General features: G+C 37.5%; 1 protein-coding gene across 3 annotated transcripts in view; it reads left to right on the top strand.

Moving 5' to 3' along the window:
* The window catches only part of OXSR1 (oxidative stress responsive kinase 1), an 84839-nt gene that overhangs the window by 28373 nt on the left and 29344 nt on the right, over positions 1-27122 (top strand). For all 3 annotated transcript variants that reach the window (XM_052641532.1, XM_052641524.1, XM_052641539.1), the window contains exons 4-6: positions 5240-5381; positions 17881-17936; positions 26642-26751. In XM_052641532.1, coding sequence (XP_052497492.1) covers positions 5240-5381; positions 17881-17936; positions 26642-26751 — 308 coding nt within the window. The remainder of the gene's footprint in view (positions 1-5239; positions 5382-17880; positions 17937-26641; positions 26752-27122) is intronic.

Raw genomic sequence — 27122 nt, 5'->3', positions numbered from 1 at the left:
AAGGCCCTGTTCATATGATGGTTGGAAGCCTTGCTAACACCAACCACCTTTCAAGATGGTGGTCAAGCATGGTTCTTTCAGTATGGACAGATTTGGGAATATTAGGTAATACTGTATCTTTCGTTATTGATCACCTACAGCATAATTTTCTTTATATGTAATTTGCAAAATGTGTAATACAGAGTTTTTAATGTTTTGCTAAAAAGTCCTCTGATGAATAGGAATAAATTGCTTGATTCTCTGATCCACAGCTGTATGCCAGTCCATCCTTTCTGCTACTTATAAGCAGAATGCCTTTAAAAAATTTATTTTTGTTGCCTTTAAAGAATTCCCATTCCTCTCTCAGTGAGTATATGTCCTGATCACAAGGCAGGATATGGTATATATAGCTGGGTGGGATGTCTTTGAAATGTACCTTTCTGTTCTTCCAGGTCTTAAGTTTCCTGGGATGGTGCCCAGTTTTTCCAGCATAGAACTCGGGAAATTTCCTGGGCAATCATTTTCAAATATGTTCCAAGCATTAATTCTTTTAAAGATTACTTTTAATTTTATGAGTCAACATAATCTTATATCTAAATGTTTACTTTTAGAATATTAAAAATTTTGCACCTTTTTTAGTGTAATCTTTTGTAGTTTTAAAGTGAACACATTTAAACTGAAGAGATACATTAAGCAATATGTAGAAAACAAAAAATAGAACTAAGCACAGCAAAAAAACTTTTTTAAATAGGAGGGAACTGTCAAGATAGCTCAGTTAAAATGGCTTTCATCAAATACTTATTGATTACCAATACTTTGGTGAATCAGTCAGTCAGTTCCTTGCTCTTATGGGTCTTATAACTAATAAGAAAAAGTTGGAATTAAATAATTATAAGTGTGTCGAGTGCCATGAGGAAGTATCAGGTATCATGGGAACAAGTATTAGCAGAACCTAACTATTGAGGGGGAATGGCTGTGATGGGATAGAGACCGCCTTCAGGAGGTGATGTTCTTCAGGAGACTCGAAGAATAGGTAATAACTAGCCAGGTGACATGGATGTGGAGGTGGTATCAGGGGAAAAATGGGAGAAAGACCCACGGATAGAGGGAACACTGTATTGAGGGTGAGTGGAGGCAAGATGGAGGAGAGTGGTGTGCCTTGGGATCTGATAAGGAAATCACAGCTAGAGCAGAGAGAGCGAGAGATGGGGACCATTGAGAAGCAGGGGCTCCATCTGAATAATTTGAAAATATAAATAGCCAGAATTAACACAAATATGTATAGGCTACATTCTTTGATATTAACTTTTCCTTTCATACTAACTTTTCCAACCAAAATATTTAAAATGCATATTTTTGATTTAGCAACATTGTACTGATACAGAATTTCATAATCTAATTAAATTGTAAAATGAACTGCAACTGGCACTCTTAAGCCCATGGACCAGGAGGACATCATGGTTAAAATAAGTTAAATTGTGCCTATTATAATTATTTTATAATGCTTTCTTATAACTATGATATTCTTATCTTTTATAAATTAAATAATTGGAACTCATGTTGAGTGTTGAAATTTATTAGTATAGAAGGTTAATCTTTAGAAATTAGAACCACTTTCTATCTAAATAGCTACTTCTACCATTTATTAGCACCAAACTGCAATGTAAGATTTTTAGAAATCAAAGTAATTAAGAAAGCTTCTGAAAGGAAAAGATAGAGAAGAATCTGTAGGCTTTAAAGGGAGGAACTGTAGAAATGCGGAAATCTAATTTAAATTCACTGTCTTAGTGAATTACTTTGTGATTTAAGGATACTCTCATCTTTGTCATCTTCTGAGAGAGAAAAGGTATGGGACTTCTTTGACCTTGAGCATGACCCAGGTAAAAAATACATGGTATTGTGAGTGACAGATTTTGGATAATCAAGCAACAGTGAGGGTATGTCTGCTGATTTGAAATGAAATACTCAGAGCAAGCAAATTTTGGCTCCTTTTAAAACTTATATGGCTTAGGAAGACGTAAGCAGCACCCAGTGGCTAAAGATTGATTAAAACTTGGTAAAAATACTGGTATCTAAAATGGGTGAATTAATTTTGGACTCAGAGTGTTTATTCATAAAACTAAACTGAGGAAATAAACATGTTGACTGAGTGATTAATTTGATTGAGCTATAATTGTCAGATTTAACAAATGTCTTGAACCAGCAACTGCTTCACCACTTTTTCAATATCATTTTAATGTTTAGTAATGATTTTCTTGTACAGTAAAAGTTTTTCACTTTTTTTAAATGTTCTGTGCCATGGACTATGGAGGCAGATGTGAGATAGTTTGGAGAGTAGATGATCTACACTTTAATTTTTTGCTTCATTAAAAAATTTATACCAAATTCCTCTTGTTTTCCATTATTTAATTTACTTGCATTTACTTTAAAAAATTCATGGGTTTCAGTGGACAGTCTAGGTTGTTAAAGTGCAACTTCTTGGGCGCTATGTCAGATCTCTTGAATGGCAATCTTTAAGATCTGGGAATCAGCATTTTTAGCTAGTTTGCTAAGTAATTTCTTAATGTTTGAGGACAGATTATCCCTATAGAACACTTCTTCCAGATTACGCCCAAGGACATACTATTTTATATGCCGATACAGGCTTCCTTCATTGTTCCTTTTCTTTAAATCTTAATTTGAATCATTCAGTGATAGTTTTCTTTTGCTTAGCATATTTTACCTTCATCTTTCTCTTAGTTTATATGAAGAATTGTATAGAATTTTGATATTTCAAGAGGGGGGATTGTAGGCATTGTGTGAGATGCTGCAAGATGAGGAAATCGTTTGGGAAAGAAGGGGGACCCTTCCAGGACCAGTATTTGTCAGTTAAGGATGCAGATCTTAGTGGCATGACCACCCCTTCACCTATGAAAGCCATATTCTTGGGAGACTAAACCTGAAAAGACAGCTTATCCCAGGGAAGAAGGGGCTTCTTAGATAGCCTTGTTTGGGTATATCCATTCTGGGCATAATCTGAGGATGTGCATTGCTTTAATTTCCCTATTAACCACTGGGTGATGTGAAATTAATAGAAATCTAAGATTTTCGAAAAGGAGTTCCTGCTTCAGACTCATTTAAAATGCATATCTGGTAACTTTGCTGTGCCCTAGGGTCTTTGTTGCCCATTTCTTTGACCTCTCAGACTAGAAGGTCCCTGAAAGTCAGCAGTCATGCTCTATGGATCTGGACATACTCTGTGGCACCTAGTTCTAGATCTCATATACTATGACTTAACTATTGAATGAAAAAATTGTGATTTAAATTCCTAGTAGGAGTTTTCCCCTTTGCCTTCCTTATTTTAGATATTCTTTACATTACAGTCATTTAACTCAGTTGACATTTATATATATATATGTTTTCTTACTGAACAGTTCTTAACGTGGCCTGGATTTCTAAGAAGAATGAAATACCTGGCCAGTTGGTATAGTCACTTAGCTCTGGGGGTCAATGTGTGATTGGTTAAACTAAACAGAACAAAACTTGTTCCTTAGTTCCCCTCCTTGTGGATCATAGTCTTATGAATCCCAGAAATAAAGAGGGAGAAAATCTTTAAAAAGTTACCAAGAATCTGAAGTCTCCCATTATTTGTCTACAGAGAAGAAACAGCCTGTCTCCTGCTAGAGGTGGGGCGTGGTAGTTGCCTTGCTTTCTAGGATGGGGAGGGTGGGATCTGGGAATCTTATTCTGCTTTATATGACTTTCAACCAGTTTTCCTGTGTTCAAACCTTTCCATCAGTAACCCCTCACATCCTTCTACGTGGTCTAAGGTGTTTGTGTTCTGAGCCTTTCTGGAACTCAAGGGAAGAGATCTATGTTTTCCTAACTGATACACCTTCTCTGCAGGCACTGAAGTTTCCAATTTTTCCCCTCTGCATACTCAAAGTTACTTTTTCTGCTTTCTCTCTTTCAGAAAATTAATGATGTATCTCTTTTGTTATCTTCTTGTTTTCTTTTTTATTCTGGATTTATGCCCTTTTTGTCAGGCTTATCAAGTTAGTGAATTTCCAGTGGGAGCTGAAGTAAATGTGTTCTGTTCTCTCATGTTTTCAAGGATTTCATCTAGACCACTTCTTTCTCTGTTGGAAATATATATTTTTCTCTTTAAGTGTGTGCAATAAAAAACACCCACCAGGGCAAGTTTTCAACAGAAACATTTGCCAAGAAATGGACATGCAATCTTTTCAGTGTACTTTATGTTATATTTCAGACTCCTTGGCACAATTTTTAATATTGGAGATTATTTTGTTTTGGTTCTCTGATCTTTATGGGCCATTGTACTGCCAGAAATCCTACTGATCTCTAGCAAGCTTTATTTTTTTTTTTATGGTAGATAACATTCTGTGATTCTAATTATTATGTACTTAGTTGCTCAGTCATGTCTGACTCTTTGTGACGCTAAGGACTATAGCCTGCCAGACTCCTCTGTCCATGGGGATTTTTCAGGCAAGAATACTGGAGTGGGTTGCTATGCCCTCCCCCATGGAATCTTCTCAACCCAGGGATCGTACCCAGGTCTCCCACATTGCAGGCAGATTCTTTACCAGCTGAACCACCGGAGAAGCCCTAAATTATTATATTGGTGTGTTTTCCCTCCCTCTGATTTTTAGTAGGAGTATTATTTCCTATCCTGGGAAGAATGAGATTGATTAATACATCTAGGCTGTTACTTAAAGAGAACTGCTACTTTTATTCCTTGCATATTTTTCTTTGTCTTAACCTGTTTTATTTCTATTACTTATTAACCTGAAATATAATTTTAACCTTTAAATTAGTTTGCATACACATGTGATATTTGACCTGAATTTCATATGTATTTTATATCTTTATTTAAACAATGTTGCATACTCTAAGCTGATGTTAGAAACCTAAATTGGTTTGTTACATCTTTTGCTAAAGTGTTATTGACCAATATGGTTTACCTAGGGATTCTTCAGAGGTGATTTTAAAAATCTCTATTACCTTTTTCAAATTCTCATTAGATGCCTAAAGAAGATGCTGGTGTAACACTTCTATTTGGATATTAGGTTGCTTTCTGTTTTAGAGTAGAATTAATATATTATTAATTTTAAACTTTTATATTTCCTTATATTGCTATTTTTTCCTTCCTTTCCTACACAGCTAAATTTACGAGAAGATTTACATGTGTTTTGATTTTTAAATGGCCCTGAATTATATTGAATGAGTTAAAAAATTATTGAAAACTTTATTCTCTTTTCAGGTTCTGTTCTAGATATTATTAAGCACATTGTGGCAAAGGGGGAACATAAAAATGGAGTCCTGGATGAAGCTACCATTGCTACAATACTCAAAGAAGTGCTGGAGGGTTTGGAATACCTGCATAAAAATGGACAGATTCACAGGTATGTGAAAGATAGCACTCCTCTCTTTTGGATGAGTGCAGCAGTAGGTATGCTGTTTCATTTCATTGAGGCTATTCCTTGTTCTTTGGCACAGTTACTCATAATCTCTGAGTGTTAGCGAGGCTCTTGGTATTATATTATTAGTTCCAATACACTGTGGTTACACAGCTAGTAAACATTTAAAAAAATAACAAACGCTCTAGTCAAATTAGAAACTTCAAAAATAAATTCCCAATTTCCTACCAGGAGTCAATTGCCTTAATCAACTGATAACAGTTTGGAATATTCCTTTCTAGTTTGTTTTATATCTTGAGTATTTTCTGAAATTATTAAAAGCTTTGTAAAATAACTTTTTAAATTAAACATTGTTTTCTTTTTTAATAAAATAACATTTGAAGAGCCATGTAGCATTTCATGGCTCAAGTATTTCTGGCTCTTTATATCTATTCAGTCCCTGTGTACGGATAACAAGAATTATTATTTGTACAAATGGTGGTAGATTCTGTTAGTACAAATTTGTTTAATCCCTGGATTTGGTTTTCCTTCATTTGAAGATATATTTATTTCCCCATCATTTCTTAAGGATAGTTTCCCTGGATATAAGAATTTGTAGTTTACATTTCTTTTCTTTGAACACTTGAAAGATATGTTACTTAATTCTGGCCATCATGGTTGCAGATGAGAAATCTGTCATGTGAATTGGTACAAATATGTTGCTTTCCTCTGCCTATTTTCAAGATTGTTTCTTTGTGGGACTTCCTGGTGGTTCAGTGGTTTAGGACTGTGCTCCCAATGCAGAAGGCACAGATTCAATATCTAGACTGGGAACTAAGATCCCCCCATGCTGCACAGCATAGCAAAAAAAATAAAGCAATTGTTTTCTTTATCTTTGGTTTTCAGAGGTTTAATTATGATGTGTCTTAGTGTGGATTTCTTTAGGTCTATCCAGTTTGGGGTTCCCAAATTTCTTAAATCTAGGTTTTTGACGTCACCAATTTTGAGAAGTTTTCAGCCATTATGTCTTTGAATACCTTTGTAAGCTATTTTCCTTCCTTTTTTTCTGGGACTCTAATGGTGGAAATGTTAGATCTTTTGTTGTTGAACCATATTGTACCATCATCCTTCTGGCTCAGTTTTCAACCTACTTTTTTCTGAGTTCAAATTGAGTAAATGTTCTTGATTTGCTTTTAAGTTTGCTGATTCTATCCTCTGTCCTCTCCATTCTACTCTGGAACCCATTCCTGGAGCTTTTATTTCTATTAGTGTAGATTTTCCATTAAATAATTTTTCTTTGGTTCTTTCTACATTTTTTATTTTTTTGCTGAGATTTTCTGTTTTTCATTTAATAATTTCAAATTGCATGTTAGAAGCATTTTTATGGTGGCTGGTTTAAAATTCTTGTCAAATAGTTCCAACATCTGATTCTTCTTCATGTTGATATCAGTCTTTCTGTTCCTGTTTCTTTTTGGCCATGCCATGTGGCATGCAGGGGCTTAGATCCCCGCCAGGGATTGAATTCAGAGTACAGAGTCTTAACCGCTGAACCGTCAGAAAAGTCCCTTAGATGTCTTTTCTTATGAATTTTTTCTGGTTCTTGGTATGTTGAATAATTTTTTTAAATTGTATCATGGATATTTTGGATATTATGTTAGAAGACTTTTGATCCTATTGAGATAATGAAATATTGAAGCAATATATTTTAGCAGGTAATTTTCCTGATTTTGAGAGCCCTCGCAGTGGTGTTCTGGTTTGTTTTGTGTATGTAGCACTGCTGAGGCTCTCTTCTTGATTCCTGCTGATGCCACCCATGGGAGTAGCGTGCACTTGCCCAGGCCTGGTGCTGCTAGGTGGAAGGTGGGAGATAGTGGCTGTGCCTGTGAGTCTGTGCACACTTCCTTGGGCTCATCTTGTGGCCTTCCACCTGATGCTAGTTGGGCTCTCGTTCATTCTCTGGTATTGCCTGTGGACTTGAAAGGCACATTTTCTAGGTCCCCTTTTGCTACTGGGTGACGAGTTGGGTCTGAGTCATCTGAGTCTGGGTCATCTATTGCCACTGTGTAGAGGAGCAAAAGGTACCAGACCTGGGTCACTCTCAGCTGCTGCGTGGAAGAATGGGAGGTATTGGCTGGGCCTGTCAGCGGTGCTGGTATAGGCAGCATGGACCTATCTACACTAGATGTAGACTGGACAGTGAGTAAAGATTCCTGTCTGGTCTTCATTGGCACCTCTGGTTCGGGCCTAGCTGGTCAGCCTGAGACTCTATAGTCCAGCTATGTAATCAGGGATGAGGTCCCTGCTAGGTTTGGTGCCTCTTTGGCCACAGAGAGCAGGCTTAGAGCTTTTTTTTTTTTTTTTGGATCTGTACTTGTTGACAGTTCTGGGTTGCAAGACTATAATACCCATTCCAGGGTATATGAGATTGAAAGAAAACTCAGGGAAGTGGTATAGTACTATGTGACAGTGGACTTGAATTCATTGTAAATGTGTAGTGCAGACTCTAGGGAAACCACTAAAAAAGGGAAAGAAGAATATGCTAAGAGAGGAGAGAAAAATAGAATTACGTAAAATGCTCAATTAAAATCAAAGAAGACAGAAAGAGTGGAAGAACACAGCAAGATACAGATATAGATATATATCTTTAAAATCCCCTACTTTTAAGGAACTACAGAAAGAACAGACTAAGCCCAGAGTTAGCAGAAGGAAATTAAATAAAAACATCAAGAGTGAAAATATATGAAAGACTAAAGAGACAGTTGAAGAGATCATTGAAACTAAGAACTGGTTTCTTAAAAAGACAAATAGATTGTTAGCTAGACTCAACAAGAGAAAGAGAGGACTCCAATTGAGAAGTCAAAGAGGAAACATTGCAGCTGACACCACAGAAATAGGAGGTCGTTAAGAGACTACTGTGAACAGGTGAAGTGAAGTGAAGTAAAAGTCACTCAGTCGTGTCCAGCTCTTCGTGACCCCATTCTCCAGGCCAGAATACTGGAGTAGGTAGCCTTTCCCTTCTCCAGGGGATCTTCCCAACCCAGGGATTGAACCCAGCTCTCACGAATTGCAGGCGATTCTTTACCAGCTGAGCCACAAAGGAAGCCCAAGAACACTGGAGTGGGTAGCCTATCCCTTCTCCAGGGGATCTTCCTGACCCAGGAATCGAACCGGGGTCTCCTACATTGCATTACCAACTGAGCTATCAGGGGTCTCCTACATTCTTTACCAACTGAGCTATCAGGGAAGCCCACTATGAACAGGTATATACCAACAAATTGTAGCACCTAGAAGAAATGGATAACTTCCTAGAAACATAGAATCTACTAAGACTGAATCATGAAGATACAGAAAATCTAAACAGACCAGTTACTACTAAGGTGATCAAGTCAATAATCGAAAACTTCCTAACAAAAGTCAAGGACCAATAATTTCACTGGTGAATTTTACCAAACATTCAAACAGGAACTTAGATAATCCTTCTCACATTCTTCCAAAAACTCAAAGAAAAGGAAACATTACAAACTAATTTTACAAGGCCACCATAACCCTGATACCAAAGCCAGACAGACTCTATAAGAAAACTATAAGGTAAACTTATATGCAAAGGTCCTCAACAAAACATTAGCAAACCAAAATCAGCAATACATTAAAAGGATCGTGCACCATGATTAAGTGGGCTTCATCCTAAAGATGCGGGAATGGTCCAGCATACTCAAGTCAATGGGTATAGTACCCCACTTTAACAGAATGAATGATAAAATCTTGGTCATCTCAGTGTTGTTTTTTAGTTGCTAAGTCGTATCCAATTCTTTTGCTACCCTGTGAACTATATATAGTGTGCCACACTCCTGTGTCCATGGGATTTCCTAGGAAGAACATTGGAAGGGTTGCCATTTCCTTCTCCAGGTAATCTTCCTGACCCAAGGATCAACCTGTCTCTTGTATCTCCAGCATTGGCTGGCAGACTTTTTACCACTGCACCACCTGGGAAGCCCTCCAAGGCTTACTGCTCTACTCTTGTCCTTTTCATTTCTGAAGCCTGAAGATTTCCATTTTTTATTTCATGTTGAGTTCTGTGGCAGTATTCTCCCCTAATTTATCCAGCATTTTTCTTTGTGTTTGGTGCAGAGAAATGGTGTGTCTTAGGGCCAAGGCCTGTGTAGTAAGTGATGAAAATCTGTTTATTGTGTTGTTGCAATAGAAATTCTCTTATACATTAAATAAGAGGCCCTCAACATTGGCCTCATATTGGAATCACCTGGGAAAGTTTACTAAGTACTGATTACTAGATCCACTGCCAGAAATTCATTTAAGTGATTTGTGATGAGGCCTTGGCATTGGGACTTTTGAAAGTTTCCCAAGAGATCCTAGTATGCAGCCAAGGCTAAGAACCCTACTTACACTTTAGCTTAGCTGCACTGAGACTTCAATAGGAGAAAGTTGGGAGAAAGTTGTTTTACTGGGAAGCAGACATGGATGTTTTCAGTAGATGTTGTTACTTCTCATATCTTTAGAATCCAGTTATTTCAGATAGATTTGTATCAGTCCGCTGGATTAGGTCAAATAATGTTACTCTGCCTCTACTGTGTTTTCTCCTTGACCCCTGAGGCTTCAGAGGTTTCTACTAGAGGGAACAGGTCTCTAAATTAGAGTTACACTTTTCTCTCTGTATCTATGTACCCAAATATTTTTTTCTATTTAAAGGGGTTAGCTTTAACAGAAATGGTAGATATTTAGTTAGTTTAAGATGCATAAATGTAGTGTATTTTTCAGCTTTGTTATGATTCATTTCTTCTCTTGAACTGTGCCTATTATTGGGCTTCCCAGGTGGCACTAGTGGTGAAGAACCAGCCTGCCACTGCAGCAGACGTAAGAGACATGGGTTTAATCCCTGGGTTGGGAAGAGCCACTGGAGGAGGAAATGGCAAAACGTGCCAGTATTCTTGCTTGGAGAATCTCATGGGCCAAGGAGCCTGGTGGGCTCCAGTCCACAGGGACACAAACAGTCAGAGATGACTGAAGTGACTTAGCACGTAGCACATGACATGCTGTTTGTTGAGTCATGGAAATGTAATGGGGAGAAACTTGTTCTGTACTTTTAATTTTAAATTTAATTTTAAAAGGAATTTGCAACTTTGGTGTAATAGTGACATGTGAGAAATGGCATCAAGCTGTGAAAAACAGAACTTACTGTTCTTGCTATTTAAGAGTGGTTGGAGGATATAACTGGGGGCTGCTGGGTTGCTTGATATTCTTTGAGATGAAGTTTTTTTTTTTTTTAAAAAAAGGACTGTTATATTGATTTCCAGATATTTAGTTACAAATCTTTTCCCTCAAGTTCAATTTGTCCTGTTGTGTGTGAGGACAGACTGGTGTTTAATTATCCAGTGAGCCATTTAGCTTCATGGTATTCCTCTGCTTTCACTCTTGGAAGCTGTTCAGTAGATTGCAACTTTGGTCTGAAGAGGGAAACATGAATTTATTATCTTAATTGATCAGGAAAAGTAGTCATCCAAAGTATAGGTTCTGCTGGCAAGAGATTGCTGTTTCTTCACTTAAGACAAAAGCTTAGGGACTATTCTGGTGGTCCAGAGATTAAGAATCTGCCTTGCAATGCAGGGACTCAGGTTCAATCCTTGGTCAGAGAACTAAGATCCCACAGGCGTCAGAGCAACTAAGCCCATGCACCACAACTACTGAGTCCGTATGTGTGCTCGGAGCCTGCGCGCCACAACCAGAGAATGAATTGTCACAATGGAAGATCCTGCCTGCCACAGCCGAGAGCTGACACAACAAAACAAAGAAATGTTTTTCAAAAGGACAGAAGCTTAGAAAACAGTTTTTGAATGCATAACACCAATATTTAACTCAGATAACCATTATATCTACTGTGGTGGGGAAAAGTCCCTTAGAAGAAATGGAGTAGCCATCATAGTCAACAAAAGAGTTTGAAATGCAGTACCGGGTGCAATCTCAAAAGTGACAGAATGGCCTCAGTTCCTTCCCAAGGCAACCCATTCGGTATCACAGTAATCAAACTCGATGCCCCAACCACTAATGCTGAAGAAGATTAAGTTGAATGGTTCTATGAAGACCACCTACAAAACCTGCTAGAACTAACACCAAAAAAAGATGTCTTTTTCATCATAGGGGACTGGAATGCAAAAGTAGGAAGTTAAGAAATAACTTCTGGAGTAACCTGGAGTAACAGGCAAGTTTGGCTTTGGAGTACAAAATAAAGCAGGGCAAACGCTAATAGTTTTGCCAAGAGAACACACTGGTCATAGCAAACACCCTCTTAAAACAACACAAGAGATGACTCTACACAAGGATATCACCAAATGGTCAATACCAAAATCGGATTGATTATGTTCCTTACAGCTGAAGATGAAGAAGCTGTATGCAAGCAAAAACAAGGCTTGGAGCTGACTGTGGCTCAGATTATGAGCTCCCTATTGCAAAATTCAGACTTAAATTTAAGAAAGTAGGGAAAACCACTAGGCCATTCAGGTATGACCTAAATAAATCCCTTACGATTATATAGTGGAGCTGATGAATAGATAGATCTGGAACACAGAGTGCCTGAAGAACTGTGGATGGAGGTTCATAACACTGTACAGAAAGTGGTGACCAAAACCATTTGTAAGAAAAAGAAAGGCAAAATGGTTGTCTGAGGAGGCCTTACAAATAGCTGAGAAAAGAAGAGAAGCAAAGAGCAAAGGAGAAAGGGAAAGTTATACCCAACTGAATGCAGAGTTCCAGAAAATAGCAAGGAGAGATAAGAAAGCCTTCTTAAATGAACAGTGCAAAGAAATAGAGGGAAACGGTACAATGGGAAAGACTAAATCTCTTCAAGAAAACTAGAGATAACCAAGGGGACATTTCATGCAAAGATGGGTACAATAAAGGACAGGAATGGCAAGGACCTAACAGAAGCAGAGGCGATTAAGAAGAGGTGGCAAGACTACAAAGAACTGTACAGAAAAGGTCTTAATGACCAGGATAACCAGGATGGTGTGGTCACTCACCTAGAGCCAGACATTCTGGAATGTGAAGTCAAGTGGGCTTTAGGAAGCGTTACTGAGAACAAAGCCTGTGGAGGTTATGAATTTCAGCTGAACCATTTCAAATCCTAAAAGATGATGCTGTGAATGTGCTGCACTCAGTATGTCAGCAAATTTGGTAAACTTAGCAGTGGCCACAGGACTGGAAAAGGTCAGTTTTCATTCCTATCCCAAAGAAAGGCGGTGTTAAAGAATGTTCAAACTACTGTACAATTGTGCTCATTTCACATGCTAGCAAAGTCATGCTCAAAATCCTTCAAACTAGGCTTCAGCAATACATGAACTGAGAACTTATAGATGTACGATTTAGAAAAGGATTTTCTGGATTTAGAAAAGACAGAGGAACCAGAGATCAAATTGCCAGCATATGTTGGATTGCAGAAAAAGCAAGGGAATTCCGAAACATCTACTTCTGCTTCATTGACTGCACTAAAACCTTTCACTGTGTGGATCCCAACAAACTGGAAGTTTCTTAAATAGATGGGAGTATCAGACCACCTTACCTGTCTCCTGAGAAACTTGTATGCAAGGCAAGAAGTAACAGTTAGAACCAGACATTGAACAACAGACTGGTTCAGAATTGAGAAAGGAGTACATCAAGGCTGTATATTGTTGCCCTGCTTATTTAATGTATATGCAGAGTATGTCATGCAAAATTTGGGGCTGGATGAATCACAGGCTGGAATCAAGATTGCTGAAAGAAATATCAGTAACCTCAGAAATGCAAATGACACCACCCTAATGACAGAAAGTGAAGAGGAACTGAAGAGCATCTTGATGAAAGTCAAAGAGGAGAGTGAAAAAGCTGGCTTAAAACTCATTGTTCTGAAAACTAAGATCATGGCCTTCAGTCCCATCACTTGATGGGAAATAGAAGGGGAAAAAGTGGAAACAGTGACAGATTTTATTTTCTTGAGCTCCAAAATCTCTGTAAACAGTGACCACAGCCACAAAATTAAAAGCCACTTGCTCCTTGGAAGAAAAGCTTTGACAATCTAGACAGTGTATTAGAAATAAAAAGCAGAGACATTGCTGACAAAGGTCCGTATAGTTAAAGCTATGGTTTTTCCAGTAGTCATGCATGGATGTGAGAGGTACCATAAGGAAGGGTGAGCACCAAAGAATTTATGCTTTCGAATTGTGGTGCTGGAGAAGACTCTTGAGAGTCTCTTGGACTGCACGGAGATCAAACCTGTCAATGAGAAAGGAGATCAGCCCTGAATATTCACTGCAAGGACTGATGCTGAAGCTTCACCTGATGGGAAGAGCCAACTCATTGGAAGAGACCCTGATGCTGGGGAAGATCGAAGGGAATGACAGAGGGTGAGATGGTTGGATGGCATCACCAACTCAATGGACATGAGTTTGAGCAAACTCTGAAGATAGTGAAAGACAGGGAAGCCTGATGTGCTGCACTTCATGGGGTTGCAAAGAGTCGGACACAACTAGGTGACTGAACAACAGCAACAATGCCAATACATGGCTTAAAAGTTCAAATGGTACAAAATGGTAAAGGATAAAAAAGCAGGTCTTCTCCGTATCAATGGTGCTGACTCGTGGTAATGTGGTAATGCTATGTACTCTAGATACAATGTGATGAAAATGACACTTCCCCGGTTTTCTTTCCCCAAACTCTTAACACCAATCTAATCATGAGGAAAACATCCTACAAATTCCATTAGAAGGACATCCTGTTAATAGCAGTGTATCAGTACTGACTGATTAATGTGGTGAAAGAACCATACTAATGCACAGTGCTAATAATAGGGCAGACTAAGCGACAGCTGTATGGGGACTCCTCTGCACCATCTGCTCAACTTTCATGCAAATCTAAACTTGTTCTAAAAAATAAAGCATTTTAAAAAAGAGTCTCCTTCCTCCATTGAACTTCTAGTGAAAGTGAAAGTGAAGTCCCTCAGTCATGTCCGACTCTTTGCGACTCCATGGACTGTAGCTCGCCAGGCTTCTCTGTCCATGGGATTCTCCAGGCAAGAATACTGGAGTGGATTGCCATTTCCTTCTCCAGGGGGTCTTCCCAACCCAGGGATTGAACCCTGGTCTCCTGCATTGGATACAGACGCTTTAACCTCTGAGCCCCCAGGGTTCCAGTGAAACAAGCCCCTAAAGGACAGCTTCCTCCTATCTCTTGTGACAAGAGTGACAAGGCCCCATCCAAGATCCTTTCCTGAGCCGGAACTTCTAGTACCCTGCTCTAAAAGGAACTACTTGCCATTTTCTTGTGATTCCTGTGAGAAAGATTTATGCCAAAATAAACATATTACCACATATGTTTGTTAGTATTTGTAGTATTTCGTTTATATAATATGTCATAGTTTAACTGGTCTCCTATATAGATGGATAGTTAGTTGCCTTATTTTGTTACAGCATACTAATTTATAAGTGTGATATTTGGAACAGAGTTAAGAGGTGGCAGTTGGGAGCTGGGATAGCAGGAGGGAACAATTGATTTTATTTTGGTATGTAGTTGAATTGATTGATTTGCTGCTCCACATCTCTTCAGAGATAACCAAGTTTTATTTTAGTGTTTAGTTGGATGGATGGATGGATTTAGTGATTCATTTATCTCCATAAGTTGATTTAAAGCAGGTTGTCTTTTATTTAGTTATTTAAATCTGTTTGATGAGTAGATGAGAGTTGCCCTCTGTGCACTATTAGGTTGGTGCAGATATAATTGTGGCTTCAGACCATGAATTTTAAATCATTATAACTAGGCTCCCACACATCCCACACATGCCTATCTTCCCTGGTGGCTCAGACGGTAAAAGTGTCTGCCTACAATGTGGGAGACCCAGGTTCAATCCCTGGGTCGGGAGGATTCCCTGGAGAAGGAAATGGCAACCCACTCCAGTACTCTTGCCTGGAAAATCCCATGGACAGAGGAGCTTGGTGGGTTGCAGTCCGTGGGGTTGCAAATAGTCAGGCACCACAGAGGAACTTCACAACTTCACTCCCACATCTTTATTAATCAAAGTAGGAACCATTACAATCAACACATTTTTGCCAACAAGAAATAAGTTTGTTTATTCCTATAATAAAAATCTGTGCTTTGGGATTCCACAGACTCTTGGAAAGCATTTTCCCTGCAAAAAATTATCAAGATGCTTGAAGAAGTAGTAGTTGGTTGGCAAGAGGTCAGGTGAATATAGCACATAAGGCAAAACTTTGTAGCCCAGTTCGTTCAACTTTTGAGGTATTGGTTGCGCAGTATGCAATTGGGCATTGTCTTGGAGCAGAATTGGGCCTACTCTGTTGACCAATGCAGGCTGCAGGCATTGCATTTTTTGGTGCATCTCAGGTGTAATCATTTCACCAGGATTCAGAAAGCTGTAGTGCATCAGACCAGCAGACAGCCACCATGACCTTTTTTTGTTACAGGTTTGGCTTTGGGGAGTACTTTGGAGCTTCTCCTCAGTCCAACCACTGAGCTAGTCATCTCTGGTTGTTCTATAAAACCCACTTTTTATCATGTCACAGTCTGATCAAGAAATGGTTCGTTGTTGGGTAGAGCAAGAGAAGACACTTTAAAACGATAATTGTTTTGATTTGCAGTCAGCTCATAAGGCACCTGCTTATCAAGCCTTTTCACCTTTTCAATTGCTTCAAATGATGAACATCTGTAGAATAGTTGACGTTGAGTTCTTCAGCAACTTCTCATGTCGTTGTAAGAGGATCAGCTTCTGTACTAACACTATAAGTTGCAACCTGCTGCAAAAATCAGAGGAGGACGTCACTAAACTGTATGCTGTTTTTTTCCATTAAGTTTTAGATGTCATTCAGAAAAAGGAGTTGAAGGTTCATGGTTGGCTTAGTTGAATGGTCTTTGTCACCACAGGAAGGAAATATCCTCAGTTCTCTCCTGTTCATTGTGTAGGCTTTAGGTTTGTAGGACAAAGTGAGCCAGCCTTTACTGTAAGTCAGCCTCTGGGAAGAAGTCCTATAATTTCCTTGCATTTATAAGCAGAAAAAAATACTGAGTAACATGATTTCTTTATGCTTCAGTATATATTCAGGAAAAGTGTTGTGTACTCTTGGTATGGTGATGCTGCTACATAACATTTGTGAAACTGTTGTTCATTATTTGCCAAGGAATGGTTATCTAAGTATGGGGAAAAGAAGATGGAAAGACAGGAAAGCGATGATGTGCGTCTTTTCACTGGTTCCTTTTCCTGACAGATGTGGCCTCTTCCATGACCTAGCCTCACTTTTCTTTCGGTCTAACTTCAAGCTCTGGCTCTCTTGTGTTTGTTTAATTATATTTATTTTTAATTATGAAATAAATAGGTGAGTCCACTCTCACAGAACAGTCAAACACTGTTTCCCTTGACTCTGGTCCTACTCCTCTCCTTAAAAAAAACTAAATTGATTGCTCTCCTTTTGGTGTGTGTGGAAAGATGTGTTCATGCCTGTGTGTGTAACTAATGGTGGCATACCCAATGCACTGTCCTGTTCGAAGTGTTCACTGGCGGTATGCATTATGTTCTAGAGGGCACTTGAAGTCATAACAGGTTGATTGACTTTAATAAATTTCATGGGTGTAACAGATTTAATTTAACCTTCTTGCTACTGTTGACTTTCTAGATTGTTGCCATTTTTGATTTGTTACTTCAGACAGTGCTATAGACAACCCCCTTGTACATTCTGTGTGCCTTGTGAGAGTTTCTCTAGGTTATCAAAGAAATGGATTACTCAGAGGGGTTGAGGAATGTAAATTTTGCAGATTCTACTGACACATTATTGCATGAGAAAAACATGTAGATTTGAATGGATAGTACAATATCATTTATGTTGGAAGAAAAGCCTTGATATGTCACAGGAACATATTCTGTTAACTAGACTGATAATGGTTGGAAACTGTGTAGAGAATATTAGACCTGAGAACAGTGGTCAAAAGGGACTTTGACCTTTTCAGTGAAGTTTAGGTTTTTATAACAGGAATGTATTTACGTATTACTTGAGTTGTTTTAGTTACTAATAAGAATATAGATATGTTTGAACAATTTATATATCTTTATGCTACAAGCATAGAATAGTCCCTGTTATCAGCCACATACTGATCATTGTAAAATTTTGTTCATAGAGTGTAGAAAAGTCAGTGAATTTTAAAAAGTAGATAGGTGAGAGTGAGGGTCACATTCTTTAGCCACTGTTATCTCAGTCAAATGTTTAATAATCTTGAGTTTTTTCAGATTTACTAGTAAAAGCTATATGTTACTATAGCTTTCTATTTACTGTGTTTGGATTTTAGTACAAGTGACTACAGTTTTTAACATTCTGCTATTGGCTCTAATACTCTTTAATGCAATTTTGTATTAAAGCATTTAAATATTACCAGTGTTGTGGTGAATATATTGAACTTCTTAAATTATGTAACTCCAAAGAATAAGTGTTTTTTAATAAGTAAGTTTTTTTTTTCCTTACAGAGATGTGAAAGCTGGCAATATTCTTCTTGGAGAAGATGGCTCAGTACAGATTGCAGGTACTGATTAGCATTTCTTTTTATTTTAGCTTAATGGCTAATAGAACAGCATTACTTATCTTCTATGTTTTCTTAGTCAGTTTTCTCTTCTGTACCATGGACCATCTCTGGTCACACATACTATGTTGATATGTCCCTGCTGACTCAAGGTATCTTCCACTACTCATCCTTCATTTTCGGTCTTAGGCATTTTCTAACCACTACTTATTATGGTTATCTATTCCTAACTCCCGTTAGAGTCATCTTCTGTGGGTTCTTATAGCATTCTTTAACTTTCCTCTAAAGGAGAAATAGTCAAGAAACTTCATTGTGTTTAATAAATGTGCTTTAGGGAAGTTATACTTCTCTTCTGGGAGAAATGGGTTATTTGCCAGTTAGGAAGACACATCTGAGAGGTGGAAGTATACTTTTGGTAGATTCAGAGTTGAAGAGATAAGAGTTAGAGTCCAAGGCCTTCCAGTGTTGGTATCTTGGTGAAATGCCCCCTCCCCCAGGGTGAGACTCCAGAATGGCTGAACTGCAGGACTGTTGAGCAAGCAGATCATCTGAGAAAATCTCAGCTTGGTCCCACACTGCTGGAACAGTCAGGTGTTTGGCAGGAGGAAGATAACTACCCAAACCTTGAATTATTTCTTCAGCTTTAGAAGAAAATTTAGGCACACATCTTCATGTCCTCAGGTAAGGGAATATTTTAACTAAGCCATATAATGTTCTAACATAAAGAAAAAGGTTGATAAATTTAACTCCTATAAAATTAGCAACTACTGTTCATCAAAAGAAGAACAGTTTGTCACCATTAATAAGTAAAAAGCAAAACCACAGAATAGATAAGTTATTTGCAGCATGAATAACTTGACAAGGGGCTCAAATTTAGAATATACGAAGAACTAATTAAGGAAAAGTCAACCTCAAATGAAGACATCAAAACATAAATATAGTAAAAGGTATACAACCTCAACTAGTTAGCAATTAATGCACAATAAAATAACATTGGGAAATCACATTGTATTGACTGATGTAGCAAACACATCTGACAGTACTAGTTATCAGTATAAAACAAGAGAGAATCTCACCTTCTGATGGTGAGAATATAAGCTAGTAGGAACACTTCAGTAAGTTGAAGATATGCATACCCAGAGACTTTAGCTTCTAGATGTATGGTGTAGAGAAACTCATACTTCAGTGTGCCATAATGCTAATAAGCATTGAAAGTTTGGCACATTACCAAGCCTTTTGTTAGTAGAATGTATGAGTAAATAGTTGATTTATACTTTAGAATACTATACAATGGGCTTCTCTGGTGGCTCAGTAGCAAAGAATCTGCCTGCCAATGCAGGAGACACCAGAGACGTGGGTTCGATCTGATCCCTAGGTTGGGAAGATTCCCTAGAGGAGGAAATGGCAACCCACTCCAATATTCTTGCCAAGAAAATCCCAGGGACAAAGGAGCCTGGCAGGCTACAGTCCATGAGCTCACGAAGAGTCGGACAAAGCTGTGCACACACACACTTGAACTTGATACTATATAGTGATGAAAATGAGTAAACTCCAGCTGGATACAGAAGCATTAAATAAATTATAAAACACAGGGTGAATGAAGCTAGTCAAAATAGAATATATAGCTTGTGATTCCATTTATATAAGTTCAAAACCAGGCACAATTATGCTGTATTGAATAGAGAAGCAAAATCAAGTGCTAAGGAACAAAAAAGAAAGAATTCTAGGAAAATGGTAGAGTAGGAAGCACCAAGAATCTTCTCCCCACCTAAACAACAGCTGAATTGGCAGAATCTGTCTAGTGTAACTATTTTGAAATTCTCCATCTCTGATTGCTTGAAACTTTTAGGACAAGACTTGGAAGGTAAATTGCAGTTAATTTTGGTCGGTTTCAGAGCTGCTCATTTCTTACTCATCAGCCACATGGCAGGCAGCTATGCATGTATTTTTGGAGCAACTTGCACACAACTTGCAGGAACTATGGTGGGGAGAAAGGACCCTGTCCTTCGAATATCCTAGCATCTGCTCTGATTACTAATTGCAGCTTCTGATCACAGAGATGCAGACAAAGAGACAGGCAGCCATTGTTACAGCTCCTCTTTTCCACATGATTTCCAGGGCACTTGAACAGGTCATTGCCTTTTTTTCCTTCCTTCATTTCTCTCCTCTTCCCCTTTTTGAAGCCAAACCTTAAAGACTAGGACAATAAAAAATAACTACAGGGACTTTGCTGTGGGTCCAGTTGTTAGGATTCTGCACTTTCACTGCCAAGGCACTAGATTCCATCCCTCATCAGGGAATTAAGATCCCACAAAGCATGTGATGTGGCCACAAAACCAAAACAAAAGCAACGTTTGCAGGGAAAGTTGAAAAGTGAATGTTTGTTCTCAGGAGAAGGTCCAGAAAAGATCTGAGAAGGCCTTAAGTTTACATTTCAGGCCAGTGCTTGACACAGACACAGCCTACAACAACTACAAAAAACAAAACAACAACATGAAACAGCAAATCCCAGGGAAGGGGAAGAATCTGATTTCCAGAGTTAGCACATTATTAGATTCAAATGTCCATCTTCAATAACAACAACAACAACAACAACAAAATCACAAGACATTCAGTGAAACAGGAAAGTATGATCTATTCAAAGGAGACCATCACTGGAAAAGGCTTGATGGCAGATATATTAGACTTTAAAACAACCATCTTAAAGATGTTGAGAGAGTTAAAAGATAAAGAATACTCAAAACAATTGTTAATAAAATCTAAATATCAATAAGGAGAGAAGACTTGAAAAGAAAGAAATTCTGGAGCTAAAAAGTACAATAACTTGAATTGTGAAATGAAAAACTTATTAGAAGGATTTAAATGCACATTTGATCTGGTTGAAAAAATAATTGGTGAACTTGAATATGGAAATTATCAAGTCTAAGGAACAGATTTATGGGTTGCCATTTCCTTCTCCAAGGAACAGAAAGGAAAATGATTGAACAAAGTGAATAGAGCCTGATGGGTCTGTTTGGATATCATTAAGTAGACCAACATCCACATTATGTGAGGCCTCGATGGAGAAGAAAGGGGCAGAGAGAGAAATTGAAGAAATAATGGCTGAAAACATCTCAAACTTGATGAAAAACATGAATATAAACGTCTGAGAAGCTCAGTGATCTCCAGCTAAAGTGACCTCTGAGAGACTCACAGAGACACATTATAATCAAACTTAAGAAAGACAAAGAAAAAGAATCGTAAAAACAGCAGGAGACAAGTGACTCATCACATACAAGGCGTCCTAAACAAGATTGTCAGCAGACTTCTCATCAGAAACTTGGGAGGCCAGAGGCAGAGGGACAATGCATTCAAAGTTCTGAAAGAAAAAAAGTGTCAACCAAAGATCGTTTTAAAAGTAAGGGAGAAATTAAGACATTTCCAGATAAACAAAAGTGGAGGGAATATGTTTCCCCTAGACTTGCCCTGAAGGAAATACTCAAGGGAATTTTGCAAGGTAAAATGAGAGGACCCTAGATAATAACTCCAAGCAGTATGAAGAAATAAAGAACTCAATAAAGGTAAATACATGGGTATATAAAAACACTACTGTTATTGTAACCGCACTTTTTGTTTTCTGCATAATTTAAGAGACTAACACGTTACAGGAAACAGTTATTGGTCTAAAACTTGATATTACAATAGCATTGGTTTGTAACACCACATCTTTTCTACATAATTTAAGAGACTGATGCATTTAAAATGATTAGTTTATGTTTTTGAGCACACAGTTTATGAGGATGTAATTCTGTGATAAGAACAACCCGAAGAGATGAGAATAGTGCTGTAAAGAAAAAGGTTTTTGTATGTTATTGAAGTTAAGCCGGTGTAAATGCAAATTAAGAGTGGTAAGTGTAGCCCCCATGGTAACCATAAAGAAAATAGCTATAGAATATAAATTTTTTAAATGAGGAAAAATTTTAGGCACTTTACAACAAAAAGTTAAGCACAAAATAAGTAATATAGGAAATGAGGAACAAGTTTTTTTTTTGTTTTGTTTTTAATTTGCATGTAGCAACTTAACATGCGTGCTAAGTTGTTTCTAGTTGTTTCTTTGTTACCCTATGTACTGTAGCCCACCAGGCTTCTCTGTCCATGGGATTCTCCAGGCAGGAATACTGGAGTGGGGACTTCCCTGGTGGTCAAGGGTAAGAATCCACTTTCCAATGCAGAGGATGTAGGTTTGATCCCTGGTCGGGGAACTAAGATCCCATATGCCTCCAGCCCATATACAGCAACTAGAGGAGCCAGGAGCACATAAGACCCAATACAGACAAATAAACAAACAAATACATTAAAAAAAAAAAAAAAAAGAATCCTGGAGTGGGTTGCCATGCCCTCCTCCAGGAGATCTTCCCGACTCAGGGCTCGAACCCATGTCTCTTATGGCTCCTGCATTAGCAGGGCAGTTCTTTACCACCCGTGCCTCCTGGGAAGCCCCCCAAAAGCTTTAAATCATATGAAAAAAATAACACAATGGTAGAAGTAAGTCCCTCTTTATCAGTAATTGCTTTAAATGTAAGTAAATTTACTATCCAATTAAAAGAATGGTTAAAAACATGATCCAACTTTAGATCCAAAGATACAAAGAGATTAGAAGCAAAAGGATGGGAAAATATATTCTATGCAAATAGTGACCAAAGAGAACAGAGTAGCTACTCTAATATCAGACAAAATAAACTATATTTAAAAGGTTGTAAGAGACAATACATTATATATTAATAAAAGATTAAATAGATATAATAAATAGATAAACAGTTATAAACATTCATGCACATATTAACATACCAGCAAAATATATGAAGCAAACAGTAACACAATTGAAGGGTACTGTAGATAGCTCTGTAATACTAAAAGGAGCTCTGTAGTAATGGTTGGGGACTTTAGTACTCTGGTCTTAATAATGGGTAGAACAGACAGAATGTAAGGAAATAGAAGACTTAAACAACACATTGACTGACTAGATCTAACAGGCATATACCAAGCACTCTACCCAATAAGAACAGTGTACACATTCTTCTGAAGTGTCCAAGGGGCATTTTCTAGGATAGACCATTTTTTAGGCCACAGATTAAGTAATAATTATATAAAGTATTTTCTCTTATCACAATGAGGTAAAGCTAGAAACCAACCACAGAAGACTTGAAAATTCACAAATTTGTGGAAACTAAACAAAAATAGATTGACAAATAGATTTTGACAACCGGTGGATGAAAGAAGACATCACACAGGAAACTAGAAAATACTTAGAGATTAATGAAAACAAAATCACAACCATACCAGAACTCATGGGATGCAGTGAAAGTGTTGCCAAGGGGCAAATTTGTAGCTTTAGATGCTTTATTTATTTATTTTTTTTAAAAAGCTAGCAAATCAACAACTTAACTTCACAGCTTTAGGAACCAGAAAAAGAAGAAACTGAACCCTCAGTTAGCAGAAGGAAATAAATAATAAAATTTAGAGTTGAGAAAAGGATATAGAAAACGGAAGAGCAATAGAGGAAATTGATGAAACCGAAAGTTGATTCTTTGAGAAGATCACCAAAATTGACATACCTTTAGCTAGGTAGACTAAGAAAAAAAAAGACTCAACTTACTAAAATCATAACCAAAAATGTGGATATTGCTACCAATTCTACCAAAATAAAAAGGATTGTAAGATGTATTATGAACAATTCTACTCCAGCAAATTGGATAACCTAGATGGGCAAATTTTTTGAAACATAAAACCTAATAAGATGGAAAAAAAAAAAAACCTAACAAGATGAAATCATGAATAAATAGAAAGTCTGAAATGACCTATATATAGCTTGTAAGGAGATTGAATCAATAATCAAAAATTTCCTGACACAGAAAAGCCCTGGACTCAGTGGTTTAACTGGTAAATTCTGTCAGACATTTATAGAAGAACTAATAACAGCCTTCCTCAAAGTTTTCCAAAAATTTGAAAAGGAAGAAACACTTTCTGACTCATTTTATTGAGTCCAAAATTACCCTATTCCCAAAGTCAGGCAGAGATACTAACCCAAGAAAAGAAGACTATGGGCCAGTATCTATTATACTCATTGAAGTAAATATTTTCAGCAAAATACTAGTAGCAAATCCAATTCATATCAAATGGATGATACACTACCTCCATATGCTGGATGACACAGCATATTACATGGATGATATACCATGACCAAGCAGGATTTCTTTGGAATGCAAGAGTGGTTCAACATGTGAAAATCAGTGTTACACGTGAGATTACCAGAACAAAGAGAAAAAGAAAACCCACATGATCATCTTAGTGCACCACAAACATATGAGAAAATTTAACACCCTTTCATGGGCTTCCCTCGTAGTCAGTTGGTAAAGAATCTGCCTGCAGTGCAGGAGACCTGGGTTTGATTCCTGGGTCGGGAAGATCCCCTGGAGAAGGAAACGGCAACCTGCTCCAGTAATCCTACTCAGTGATGAAAGACTTGAAAGCTGTTGCTCTGAGTTCAGCAACACGGGAAGAATGTGTTAGTTCTGTTCAGCATAGTACTACTGGAAGTTCTAAGCTGAACAATTGAGCAAGAAAAATAATAAAAGACATTCGGACTAAAAAGAAAGAAGTAAACTTATCTCTGCAGATTCTATGATCTTACATGCAGAAAACCCTAAGCATAACATTATGTTAAAAAAAAAAAACTGCTTGAACTAATAAATGAACTTTGCAAAGTAGGATAAAAAGTCAGCACTTAAAAATCAGCTGCATTTTCTACACTAACAGTGAACAATCTGAGAAAAATACTACAAACAATTCTGTATATCAGTAGCATCAAAAATAATTAAAATACCTAGAAGTTAACATAACCAAGGAGGTGAAATACTTGTACAATGAAAACTATAAAACATTGCTGAAAGAAATTAAAGAGGATGTAAATAAATGGAAACACATCCCCCTGTTCATGGATTGGAAAGCTTATCATTGTTTAAAAAAGTTAGTACTACTGAAAGTAATCTACAGATTCAATGCAATGCCTGTCAAAACCCCAACAACTTTTTTTGGGGGGACAGATACAGAAAAAAATCCTAAAATGCATATGGAAGCTTAAGGAACCTCAAGTAGCCAAAACAGTCTTTTAAAAAATGAACAAAGTAGGAGGATTCATACTTCCTGATTTCAAAACTTACTGCAAAGCAGTAGTAATAGAAACAGTATGTTGTTGGTATAAAAATTGGCATAAAGACCAGTGGAATAGAATAGAAAACCCAAAAATAAACCCTTGTACAATATGATCAAATGATTTTTGACAGGGGTATCAAGGCCATTCAGTGGGGAAAGGAGTCTTCAACAAATGGTTCTGGGAAAACTAAATATCCCAATGCGAAAAAATGAATTTGGACCCTTATCTAACACAATATTCAAAAATTAACTGAAAATGGACTCTGATATAAAGACCTAAAACAGTAAAACTCTTAGGAAAAAACAGGGCACATGTTTCATGACATTGGATTTGGTAGTGATTTCTTAGATGTGACACCAAAGGTACAGGCAACAGAAGACAAAAAAATAGATTGAATTTCGGGAAAATTTTAAAAATTTGTGCACTTAAAGACACTATCCACAGAGGAAGAAGGCAACCCACAGAGTGGGAGAAAATATTTGCAAATCATGTATCTGACAAGAGACTTACAATATCCAGAATATACGGAGAACTTCTTGAAGTCAACAGCAACAACAAAGTCAATTTAAAAATGGATTTGAATAGACATTTCTCCAAAGAAGATACGCAGATGTTCAGAAAGCACATGAAAAGATGCTCAGTATCACTAATCATCAGGGAAAAAAATACAAGTCAAAACTAGAAGGAGATAATAACACACCCATTAGGGTGGCTATTTATCAAAAAAAATACAAAATAGCAAGGATGTGGAGAAATCAGAATCCTTGTTCACTATTGGTAGGGACATAAAATGGTAGAGTTCTTGTGGAAAACAGTATGGCAGTTCCTTAAATCAATTAAAAATAAAAATTCTGTATGATCTACCAGTTCCACTTCTGAATATATAAGCCCAAAGAACCTAAAGCAGGAATTGAAACAGCTTTCTGTACACTCATTTTCATAGCAGCATTACTTACAATGGCTAAAATAGGGAAGCAACTTAAGTGTCCATCAGTGGATGAATGTATACACAAAATGTGGTATGTACATACAATAAAATATCATTCAGCCTCCAAAGGAAGGAAATTCTGACACGTGCTAGAACATGAGTGAACCTTGAAGATCTTGTGCTAAATAAAATAACTCTGTTATAGAAAGATAAATACTGTAGGTTCCACTTATATGGAATGCTTAGAGTAGTCAAAATTTTAGAGATAGAAAGTAGAATGGTTGTTGCCAGGGTCTGAGGAGAAGGGGCAATAAGAGTTATTGTTTAATTGATACAGAGTTTCAGTTTGGGAAGATGAAAAGAATGGATTGGAGCAAGGAGGAAAATCTGGGGAGATGGTGTGTGGAGGTGGAGAGGAATAGAATGAGGAACCCATTAAGCGATGTGTTAATTTAGTCAAGAAGTTCAGCAGAAAGACGAGAAAAGGTCATACTATGTATGTAGGACCAGAACTACGTTATATTATTTTCCTATGTATATATGTTAGTTACTGTACTTTTAATCCCCTGCTGTTATATTCTGTTTTAGACTTTGGAGTTAGTGCTTTTTTAGCAACTGGTGGTGACATTACTCGAAATAAAGTGAGAAAAACCTTTGTTGGAACCCCTTGTTGGATGGCGCCTGAAGTTATGGAACAGGTACTGGGTCTTTTGTCTTTTTACAGTGATTTGAATTATTTTACAAAATTAAAAAAACTGAGCAGTGTTTGCTTTCGAGTGGTCTGCTAGGTTAGCTTTGGGAAACATGCCTCTGTTCCTTGTTTAAGACTTGGCATCATGCTTAAAAATAAACCCCAAACTCTAGAACTTAGCAAAAGACAAATTAATCTCAAGATTTATACAAAGGCGACCTAAGGAATAGTATAATTAAGATTGATTTAATGGCAGTATCCTTAGTACAAGTTAAATGACCTGATCTTTCTACACATGGCTGTTGAAGGACTAGTTTTCCCCACATCCCTATTTCCTGGTTGTGTCAAACAGACTGCAGTTTATGTCGCTCATCCCAT

Source organism: Budorcas taxicolor, chromosome 1 (assembly GCF_023091745.1).
Source record: "Budorcas taxicolor isolate Tak-1 chromosome 1, Takin1.1, whole genome shotgun sequence".
Lineage (NCBI taxonomy): Eukaryota > Metazoa > Chordata > Mammalia > Artiodactyla > Bovidae > Budorcas > Budorcas taxicolor.
The sequence above is the reverse complement of the archived record's forward strand: the minus strand, read 5'-3'. Positions and strand labels throughout refer to the sequence as shown.